General features: G+C 35.7%; 1 protein-coding gene across 1 annotated transcript; it reads left to right on the top strand.

The window, feature by feature from the left end:
- The first annotated feature begins 10,711 nt into the window (after positions 1-10,711).
- Positions 10,712-12,423, top strand: LOC127803056 (aspartic proteinase PCS1). The gene has a single exon (XM_052339063.1). The coding sequence runs from the start codon at positions 10,813-10,815 to the stop codon at positions 12,142-12,144; it is 1,332 nt and encodes a 443-aa protein (XP_052195023.1). The 5' UTR covers positions 10,712-10,812; the 3' UTR covers positions 12,145-12,423.

Genomic DNA, 12,423 nt, shown 5'->3' on the forward strand with positions numbered 1-12,423 from the left:
TCTCTCTCTCTCTCTCTCTCTCTCTCTCTCTCTCTCTATCTATAATAATTAAGGACTACTTGTTCTTATCACCCCATGTCCTTGATATATATGATCATTGGATTGCCATCATTTAATATATATCTGTTATTCACGTTAAAACATTAACATTCACCGCTGCCTAATTAATCAGTGAGGGTGTATTTGATTGAAATTATTTTTCATAAAAAAGATTACATCAATGAAAAAATTTTCATGCTTGCATATTTGATTGCTTAGCATTTTTCATGAAAAATTTTTATGGTACAATACATTGAAATATATTTTGACTCATTTTTCATAAAAATTGCAATTAGGGAGAAGGTAAAAATTGTTTTTCATGAAATTAAAAAATATTTTTCTTTTTCATCTTTTTTTTAATCAAACACACCCCTAAACTCAAACCCAATTGGTACAGACATCATATATAATGATCGATCAAAATTAAGATTAATTAGTTAACACCCTTGATATTTGGCCTAATAATAAGAGGTTAAAATGATTAATTTCTTACTATTAGAGCTCAAAGCTATACTTTGTTTGGCACATATATATTAATTAATCACTAAACTCAAATCCAATTGGTGCATATATAATGATGGTTGTGATCGAGATTAAGATTAATTACTTAACACCCTCGATACTTAGCCTAATAATAAGAGGTTAAAATGATTAATTTCTTTCCATTAGAGTTGCTTGTTTGGCACATATATATATATATATAATTTGCAGGTTATTAGTATATCTTCAAAAAATTTACCATATATATGTATATATATATATATATATATTTGATTGATTGTCCATTTTGATGTTAATTTTAAGTCGTGACAAACAGAAACAAAGTTTGTTCAATCTGTTTCTCACAAATAATATTCTTTATTTTCACGAGACAGCCGGCAGAATGTCACGTCCGTGAGTGGACAAACATTCTGGCCCTTGATTGGAATCGATCTTTGTCTTGATCTCCAAATCTACATGGATTAATCATCATGTTTGGATAAACCCTCCAAATTTTCATTTTTTTTATTCTCCAAGTCCTGGCAAGATGTGGCCAACCATCTCCAACACCACGATCCATCTACTAATGAATGCATTCAATTATATTGAAGAAAATTGTCATACTCTCTTTGTTACTTGTAGATCACTTGTCACGATGTCCAAACCATGGACAAATTAGAGATTGCATGTGCATTTTCACCGACAAAATGTAAAATAAAGGATCTGATGAAAAAAGTAACTTTTTATTAAAATTATTATTGAAAGAAAGTAATCGTGATAATATATATATATATATATTCTCAATGTACAAAATCCCTAATTTGTGAGGATATATATAAAGAGAGGTAGTTGTATTGTATATAAGTCAAATTAATGCATACATAATCAATATCAATTAGAAATTAGACAATAATTATGTATTATAGCAATATGAACATGAAAAATAATTATAACAATAATTAACAATACACACGTCAAAGATAATTAAGTTATGTAATAATGACTATCATCAACAGTAGAAAACTATGATAATTTATAATTACAAAAAGGTATCGAAATATGAATTATAAATCTTTTCACAAAATAATAATAACTAATATTTTAATCATTCTATTATTTAAGTAAACATCGGTGTTTAAAATCCTTTTTTATTTTCCTAAAATGTTCTTTATATGTTTTGCTAAAAAAAAAAACAATTGCAAACAACTTAAAAGAAATTATTTTTAAGGCTTAAATTAGGGATGGAAATGAGTTGAGTTGACTCGAATCAAGTTATAGTTCAAGTTTGCTTGACTCATTTAAAATTGGTTCAACTCGTGACTCAATGCAAGTTTGAAGTAAACCAAATTTTTTAACTCAATCACAACTATAACCAAGCTTGCAAAGCGACTCGTTAGGCTAAATTTACATATACATGAATTAATTAATATAAACCAACTCAAACCAAATAGCTCATAAACTTAGTTAATTAGTACCTAACCCCTTACAAGGGTAGAATGCCAAATTATTGTATGTTAGTCTCAAAGGGCACAAACAATATTTTCATAAAATTTACTTTGTTGGTAACAAAATACCAAATTTATTCTATAATTACTCTTTTAGATGTTTGAAGGATGCCAGAATATTCCCTTCTGTTTAAAACCTTATTCGGGCATCCGAAAGGTATCCCTTAGTTTCATCGATCCAAACCCTTTTAGAGAATTAAATCCTTATTTCAGATTTCTCAACCATTTGAAGAAGACCCGATAGGCATCCAAACTTCTCCAAAAGCTTTTGAAATCTTTTCTAAAACATAGGGAAGAAGGAAGCCCTCAAATATCCAAATTACTCCAAAAACTCATCTTGATTCGAAAGGCCCACTTAGATGCCCAAGTGAATCCCTTCGAACATTTGAACCTCCATAAAATGGTTATTCAAACATCTTTACAAATCTTTCTCAAATGTTTGAATAAAAGAATGTGCCTCATTCAGAAGTTTAAACCAAGAGTTTGACACTTCTAACTGAAGACAAATATAACCTCATTCTCAAAATTTTTATAATGAGAAGATATTGTGAAATTCAAAATTTCTTTCAAGATGCTTTCGTATCTAAATACAATTTTATTAATTTCAACCACCAGAAACGTGCAGAGTGGAGAGGTGTCACTAGTTGAGCAACCCTCTCCTAGCTAGCGCCAATCATGACATTCACGAGCCACAACAGTATCTAACAAATCCGTAGATTTTATTTGTATTTTTCAATTACTTGAGTACTTTTGAGATATTTGGATATTTTTAAATGAATTAATTTGGACATTTATGATGTTTAATTTGTTTGTATATATGTTTCAAGGCATGACATTAGGATATTGGTTATATTTTGATCAATTTCGATTGTTGGATTTATTTGAATATATTTTTGGTTTGATATATAGTCATGCAGGTTGAAATAATGTGATGTGAGTTGAGTTGGGTATACAAGTTATTAAAAGACATTATAGTTGTTTTCGGTACTAAAACAAATAAATAGAATTACGAAAATTTTTATAAATTTAGTGGCAGTTTCCAAACTTTCGCTAAAATAATGCATAATTTTGCAATATAGAAACGATTAGAAAATTATCACTGAAGTAAAAGTAAATTTTACTTTAGTGGCAGTTTGTAATTGTTGCTAATAAATAATATTTTTTTAAGAAAATTATGTTTTGCAACGGTTCCAAAAATCATAGCAAAAAAGTATTTTTTTTTTTGTTATCGTCACAAAAAAAAAAAAAAACTTTTATTTTCTATTGTGATTGCAAAACCATAACAAAAAAATAAAAAGAATTGTTACCAATATTTTTTTTAAGAAAAATAATTATTGACAACGGTGACAAACTGTTGTGCTAAATAACACAATTGTTGCAAAATATATATTTAGTGACAGTTTTCAAACTATTGCAAAGTGTATATTTTATCACTATTATTCTCGTGATTGCTAAAAACTATGACAAAATAGCCTGACGACCCAAGTCACAGTAACATTTTGTGGCAATAAAAACTGTCACTAAAATAGATTAAAAAAAATCGATACCAAACACAATGTTTTTTTAGTGTTAAATTGGTTTTAACTCCAAAATTAGAGATTCTATTTGGTAGAACATTTAAATTTAATTTTTCCTTAAGAGAGAGAGAGAGAGAGAGTGTAATTAAGCTTAAAAGAACGCAATCTCTTTAACCTTCTTGTGGTCCTTGGTTGTGTTTTCACTTCATTTTTATATTTGACAATCATCTCAAATGATCATAAACCACTCTAAATTAACTTTACTACCTAAATCAGATTTCTCATAATTAAAAAATCAATTCCCCCGCTCTTTGTTTATCAACGCTGTGAACCAGAGGAAAGGAGATCTTAATAATGGCTGTAGCTCAAGCTATTTCCATTTACGTCATGTCATGCTTTCTCACGCCTCTTTTGTTATGTACGTAAGAAACTTGAAGCCATGGTTTGGTTTCCAAGTAATGGTAGGGGTTATACGGCGAACGCAAAACCCATGCGTTGGTTGAGATGGGCCAAACTTTGTACAGCTATGAAGTAGGTAGACAGGGATATCAACTATATTTTAGGAATTTAATAATCATGAACACTTTACCCAATCGCTCGAATCTGAGCAGCCGTGCATGGAAGATGGGTTACCTCGCTCTGTCCTTTCCGAGAATGTGAGTTGGCTACGACTCCTAGCGTGCAATTTCTCCTAATCAGTTGGCCTTTTATTTATGCTACGTTGGCCTATTTGGGGTATCTGCAACTAATGCTTAGTTCGGCTAGGCTTTTATTTTTATAATTTTTAAGTTATTTAGTGTTTAAACTGATTATAATATTTAACTTAGATAGTGTTTAAGCTGATAATATATTTAGATAAATGTGCTTTTAACCTATCAATTGATAGTTATTATGTGTTTGGTTTGAAAGAGTTGATAAACTATTATAACTTGATAAAAAAATAAAAATAAAAATAAAAATAAACATGTTAAATGATATAAAATTTTATCATTAGATATTGATAAATTATACATAATTATTAAAAATATATTAATATAATATTATTATATGAATATATATATGTTTATTGTTGTTATATATATACATATATACACACAAACGGCAACAGTGAAGAGTGGAGGCAAAGCACGGGCGGAGGAGATGAGGATGGGGCTGGCGACGGGCAGTGATCGATAGGGCGACAGATGACCAACGACAGAGGATAACTTGAAGCAAATGGGGGCTTGTGGCAACATATCTGGAAGTGGCGACAGCAATGGCGCGATCAAGGAAAAAGGCGACAACGCTGGGTAGCTTGTAGTGACGATGGCAACCGAGCTGGGCAAGGGCAAGGGCAAGGGCGATAATCGAGGATGGGCGACAACAGTAATGGCAGTTGCAAAAGAAAGAGATAGGAGAGAGATAACAGAGAGGGACAATGGTGTAAATATTAAAAATATTAGAGGACAAAATTATAAATGACTCAGTCAACACATTAAGCTGGTGGCAACGTTTTTGCTAGGGGTGTGCAAAAAATCGGATAAACCGATTTAACCGGTTCGGTTAGCCATAATAATCGGTTCGATTTCGGTTATTTATTTTTAAAAAAATCAGTTCTTCGGTTCGGTTCGGTTATTTTGATAAAAATAGTCCAAAATCGAACCAAACTGTGGAATAAACCAACCCCCCCACGCGGGCGCAACACTCCATGTCTCACTGCCATTTCATTTTCTCTTCGTCACTCTCTCTCTTCCTCTCCCTCGTCATTTCATTTCATTTTCATCCTAGATCTGGCCGCTGGAAAAGACGTCGCCGTCATTGATGGAGAAGACGAAGACGAAGACGAAGGCTCTTGCTCTTCGAGGCTTCATACTTCGTAGATCAGAGAGAAGATAAGACCCAGAAGGCAGAAGGACCGAACCGATCGTTGGTCCTTCTGTTTGCTCGCCCCCATCGTCTCCGACTCTTTTGCACGGCAGCACCATCGCCCCCTTCGATGCCGTCGTCAACGCCGATGCCATGCTTCCTCTCTTCCTCTGACGCTGACTTGGACCTTTGACACAGTCACACAGCAATGATGACTTCAACGCCTACGACGAGTGCATCTCGCTCTCATCTGATTTCCACCACTGTGCTCGCCCTTCGGTAAGTTTTTGCCAACTTCTATTTTTCCAAAAACTTGTTTGAGTTTGTTAACTATGGAATTAATTTTTAGATCTACAAAAAATTAACCGTCTGATCAAAGTCATTTTTTGATATATGAATCACTATGGTTGGGGGAATCCAATGATCGGTTTAGATCATTGGAATCACTGGCCGGCCAGGTGGCCGGGGTAACAGATGTTCGGTCTCTTTAGTATTCTAAGTTGGTTCGGTTTTCGGTTCGGTTCGGTTATTATGATTTAGGTTTCGGTTAGTTCGGTTAGTGGGGTTAGTCGGTTCTGTTATTATATGCTGGTCGGTTCGTAATTTTTGGACGATTCGATTCGGTTATAATCAATTGCACACCCTTAGTTTTTGCAAAAGTTGTGAATTATTAGCTTTTCTCAAACGCTGTTATATTAGCGTTTAAGTTATATAGCTTTTAAGCTATTTAATGTTGACAAACACTTAATAAAAAATGTTAGATAACTTATAAGTTATATAACTAACTTATAAGCAGTTAAACCGCTTAGAGAAACGAGCCTTAAGTGCTTCATTTTGAGAAACTTATTGGTCAACCCCTTTCAAGATAGATGTACTATGGTAGATTGAGTTAATTTGTTAAAAGATGCACTCATGAAATAAACAAGTTGAATATATCATGAATTCTTGATTCATTTATTAAATGAGTCATATTTTTATCTCATGTTGGACTCATTTGATTTTTAAACTTAATTTATCAAGTCAATTAATACATCAAGTGGTGAATATCTCGCAAATTAGCTTGGCTCATTTTAAGCTCTAGCCTTAAACGTGTGACCAAAAATAGAATAAAAACAATATTAGTATTACACCGAAACTCATCATCGATGAAATTTACTTAAATAATAAAAATTAAATTGTAACCACCAAGCTGATTTCTCTAAAAGAAGAATTTTTAGTTTAAATCTTCTTTCAATTCTTTTTCTTGGCCGATGCCTTCCCTTGCGGGGCTTCCGCGGTCCCATAATTTTTCAATTCTTTTACTTATGCAATATATATATTTATATATATGTCACTCTTGTCTAAGCAGACATGTTAGAACAATAATTTGTAAAAGGACAAATCTTATGATACAACTAGAAATCATATAAGTTGATAGCCTAACGAGTAGAGGAAAACATTTTAAACATACATCTTACCAAATATTAAGGGAGTTCATGGCTTTAGATATATAAATCTCATAATTGAACTAAATTAAAATGTAATTAGTTTAACTTTTTAATAAGTCGATTTGGTCTAAGGTCCAAAAATTTAGACTTGAGTTGAAATAGGTTTGGTTTTAGGTCCACCTTTTGAGTCCACAATCGAACCAATCAATATATAAAAATTAAATAATATATATAATAATATCACATATAAAGAGAAATATAATTATAATTCATTGCTAACATGATATATATAATAAAGAGAAAGTATTCATATTAGCATTTTGTGTTGAGTGTTCACTATTTTTTTTCAAGATTCTTATAAAAAATTTAAAATTATTATGTATAAGCAAGAGTTGACACCAAAACCAATTTAACCTGATTTTTATTGAATTAGGTTAGCTAAATTGTTAAATTTTACTTTGTGATTGATTCAATTTTGAGTCAATTATGTTGAAGGGAAACACTAATGTGACGGTATAGGTAAAAATAAAATTTTTACCATGTATTAGATACACGCAACGGAATGTAATATACACATCATACATAATTTGGGTATTTAAGTAACACATATTCAACAATTGAATACATAAATAGTTGTATACCTGCTATCTGATGTAAGGTTGGGGTACAAAAACTATTTTTGTACTAAGACTATGTCCACCTTACGTTGTGGTGTCCTATTTTATCCACATCTAATATACAGTAAGGTACTGTTCTGATCACTTTTTCTCATGCTAGACACATAAGATTTGAGTATCACCGATGTCCGTGTCTCAAAATTATAAGTGTAACAATTACATGTATAATTTCTATAATTTTTCAGAGAAAACAAAAAGAAAAATAAGAAGCAGAAGAAGAAGAAGAAGAGAGCAACATTAGAAAAGAGGAGAGGGAAAAGGCAGAAGCCCTGCCTCTGTCTTTTTATCCAATCTCTCTTTCTTTGTCCTTATTTTCTTATTCTCAAAAATCAATCCCTTCTCACATTCGTTGCCCTTGTAAGAGAGGCCAATCATTTTCTGAGATATTTTGGGCACACGATATTGATACCAAACGTAACACTATATGACGTGTGACTTTCTAGGTTCACTATCCATTAGTAATCAGATAATATCGAAATTCTTTTCGATATCGGTCAACTCTTTGACCCATTATCGAAACTTCTCCTAATCTCGATAATATTCTGAAAGTTCCTGAATAGCGTCTAATAGCAATTCATGATAATATAAGTAATAGTAAAGTCTCACTTTAATTGAACCTAATATAGTTGATGATTATCATGTGATATAATCATTCCATCACCTAACGTTTTGATTAAACAAGAGTCATAAAGTGACAAACTCACAAACTCAATAAGTATGTGTCAGATCTCATTAATGTGACTAGATGACACCTCATGAAACACCTTTCCTAACTTTCAATCTGCTCTGCCCAAGGATTATTCGGTCACATTAATAGTAGATCACATAGGACGTTCATCTCATCAAATACTGACGAGGGTGACGGATCTTATTCCCAATACCTGTCTCCATATATTAGCAATACAAAACCACATAGATGAATGTTCTCACCTCCTAATTAGGTGGTTCGACTTATTAGCAAATCTAGCACACCAATACACAAAACAACTATGTCGGTTCAAGTTTAAAAATCAGCACACCATTGCAACCTGAGAACACAACCAATATCCATCATGCCATATGATCATTCATCGACATCGCATTTAGCTGATCATTTCCCAACGACTACCCACAGGTCTACTAACAACATCTCATGTCATATGGAGCGTGACACACCATCATTCTATCAATATCCTCATACTAAATGAGATAGTAACCCCTGTGCTAGTCTATATTTGATTAATCGGAGTACTCATCCAAAGAATCTTAGGAGTATGAATAGTTTAAGAAGTTATATTACCAGATAATCCTGTCACACGCTCTCAACACCTTAAGAATAAGATTCTCACGCATAAGATCTAGGGACTCATTCATATAAATGATTGAAAAAAATATGAATGAAGAAAGTCTTATCTTTTATAGATTTATACAAAACATATCTAAGCTAGATTAAGATCTATTTGAGTTTAAATTACTATAAACTTGATCTAACCCCACACATATAAACCTTAATATACGGTCGATAGATCAATCTTACAACTAATTGATAGCATATTTCACAAAACACTCATATTCCACAGTGAGCTTGATAATCCATTAGTTATTTATTCTTCAATACATATCATCACTGTCATCAAGTTGAGCAGAAAAGTTGTTTGCCAACAAGCTCGTTAAATGTTTGATAGTCTCAATTAGCAATGCATGTGTCGACCGAGCTTTGTTGCTATATATACATGTGTGTGTGTGTGGGTGTGATTGATTCGTCGTGCGATAATAAATAATGGCACATCCCGTGATATCGTTTGTCTATGCAAAAGACGATGATGATCCGTGAACCAGCATCAGCATCAACCCCTTTTGATGGCTTCGATCGTTTTCATCTTTGGCCACTTCTGTGTGTGTTTCTTTGTTATCTGTGGGTTTAATTTCGCCACTTGTCTTGTCTTTCCCTCTTTAATTAGTTATATATTTATTGCATCTTTTTAAATAAATTATGTTACATTTAAACGTTAGATCAATATAATTTGCGTGTTAATCCAATAAATATGGAATGAAATGGGTAATGGAAGGTGGACAATGGCAGAGCCACATGCTACATAAATAAATATAGTTAAAAGAAGTTACGAATGATAAAAAGTTCTTCAGAAAATTTTTAGCAACTTCTATAAAGTAAAAGAGAAATAAGTCTATTATTTTTTCTTAGGGGTAATTTTAGATTATAGTTAAACTTATTTAATAAGGATAAATCATGGTAATTTAATGTAATTTCTTGAATTACTTACTAATTGATGGGTTTTTTTTTTTTTTTACTAAGCTATATATACTTGTAGACAATAACTAGAAATAAGCCTTATTGAATCTCATATTTTTAGACCCCAATTAAATATCTCCAATCGCGGCCTTAAGTGTATAATGCATGTTATGATTGTGATACCATATATATATACACTTTAATAAATAAATAAATAAAAGTATGCAACAAACTTAATTAGGTCCTAATTAAATCCGGCAGTGAAGAGTGTGTGTTTGGTGAGTTGTTGAGTCTTTCTAACGACTTGACTTGTTCATATATGGCTTGCCATTGAACTTATAAGATGTTTATATTAAGATAACAACAATTTCTTCTTCCTTTCTTTCTTTCTTTCTTTCTTTCTTGTTTTGTTCTTTAAGAGCATCATAATGGACACAGACTGGCACAATATTTTTACATTATTATAAACTTGGTAACTCCACATCGAACATTCATGTAAATGTTGGACCCACTGGGTAATGCGTAATGTGAACGTTGACCTCAGAAAATTTTAAATTAAACAAATTTCAGTAACTGGAAGTGGAAAATAGTGTGTCCTCCATTAAAGAATTATCACCAGAAGCAATAATGGCGTATTATGTGATATAAATTTAGAGCTAGGTACGACTACCAATCGTTGGCGTAGTTTTGGAATGATTGGGCCTATGAATTTCTTAATGTACAAGGATGGATGGATGGATGGATGGCACAGCAGATGAGAAGCAGCAGAACATTGGAGGAGCACAGAGAGACATTTCTCCCCGCGGGAAGGGGGTGTTTGGGTTAAAAATGTGAATTGACATGGAGATGGAGGAGTAAGGTGGAAGCAGAAGATTGGAGGAGGCAACGAGAACCGCTAAATAATATATGAAACCGCGTCCTGCTTTTTTTGGTCGCGTGTTTTTTCCGCCCCCCCACATTCAAATTCCTTAAATACCAACTCTCGTCTCTTCTCTTCTCCCCCACAATATTCCATCCCACTGGCCCCAAGCAAGGCAAAGCCAAAGTTCAACGCCCCCCCCCTCTCTCTCTCTCTCTCTCTCTCTCTCGATCATGGCTCTCTGCAACTCCATCCTTCTCCTCCTCCTCCTCCTCCTCCAGCTCTCCCTCTCCACCTTCGCAGCCCCAGAAACAGCCTTAAACAACTCTGTTTCTTTCTCCTTCCCTCTCACCTCCGTCCGCCTTTCTTCTTCAACTTTTCTCTCTTCTTCTCTCCTCGCGTCTACTTCCCCCGCCGCCAAGCGAGTCCCAAGCTCCAAGCCCTCACCGCACAATTACAGATCGGTCTTCAAGTACTCAATGGCTCTGATCGTCTCTCTCCCGATAGGCACCCCGCCGCAGACCCAACAGATGGTTCTCGATACCGGCAGCCAGCTTTCCTGGATTCAGTGCCACCCCAAGCGGCGACCTCCTCCCACAGCGTCGTTTGACCCTTCTCTCTCCTCTTCCTTCTCCGTTCTTCCCTGCAACCACCCAATTTGCAAGCCTCGAGTTCCCGATTTTACCCTCCCGACGTCCTGCGACCAGAACCGCCTCTGCCACTACTCCTACTTCTACGCCGATGGCACCCTGGCCGAGGGCAACCTCGTGCGGGAAAAGTTCACATTTTCGCCTTCCCAGAGTACCCCTCCCCTGACCCTCGGCTGCGCCACCGACTCCTCCGGAAGCCAGGGCATTCTGGGAATGAACCTCGGACGCCTGTCCTTCGCCTCCCAAGCCAAGATTTCCAAATTCTCGTACTGCGTCCCACCTCGCCAAACCCGCAACGGAGTCCCACCGACCGGCGGGTTCTACCTCGGCCCGAACCCGAATTCGCACGCTTTCCGATACGTTAATCTTTTGACTTTCCCCCAGAGTCGGCGCATGCCCAACCTCGACCCCCTCGCTTTCACCCTCCCGATGGTTGGAATAAGAATCGGGGCGAAGAGACTCAACATATCCGCCTCCGCCTTCCGGCCCAGCGCGGGCGGCGCCGGCCAGACGATGATCGACTCCGGCAGCGAGTTCACATACCTGGTGGACGAGGCCTACTCCAAGGTGAGGGACGAAATCGTAAAGCTAGCAGGGCCGAAGCTAAAGAAGGGGTACGTGTACGAAGGCGCACTGGACATGTGCTTCGAGGGAGACGCGGCAGCGACCGGATGGTCGATAGGCGATCTGGTGTTCGAATTCGAGAAGGGGGCGGAGATTGTGGTGGAGAGAGAGCGGGTGCTGGTCGATGTGGGGGGTGGGGTCCATTGCCTGGGGATCGGACGGTCGGATTCGCTCGCCGTGCCGAGCAACATAATCGGGAACATACATCAGCAGGATCTCTGGGTGGAGTATGATTTGACCGGTCGTAGGGTGGGATTCGGTAAGGCTGACTGTAGCAGATCGGTGAAGTGAGCCATGGCCATCGCCACGCGTTGCGTTGTAAAGAAAGAAGGAGAAAATATCTCTACCTGTCTTGTGGGAAGTACATATATGACGAAACTGAAGAGTAGCATAAGGACTGGTGACATGGGGGGCCCTCCTGGACTCTGGTCTGGCGTTGATACCATCCTATTCATCGTCCGATAGAAGCAGCTTAGTGCATGTACGTGTCATATGTTAAACTAAAGTTTTGTTGCCGATATTGTATACTAATTATAGAGCTTCTTTATTTGGAGATGCTATATTATTTCA

Source organism: Diospyros lotus, chromosome 6 (assembly GCF_014633365.1).
Source record: "Diospyros lotus cultivar Yz01 chromosome 6, ASM1463336v1, whole genome shotgun sequence".
NCBI classification, from domain to species: domain Eukaryota; kingdom Viridiplantae; phylum Streptophyta; class Magnoliopsida; order Ericales; family Ebenaceae; genus Diospyros; species Diospyros lotus.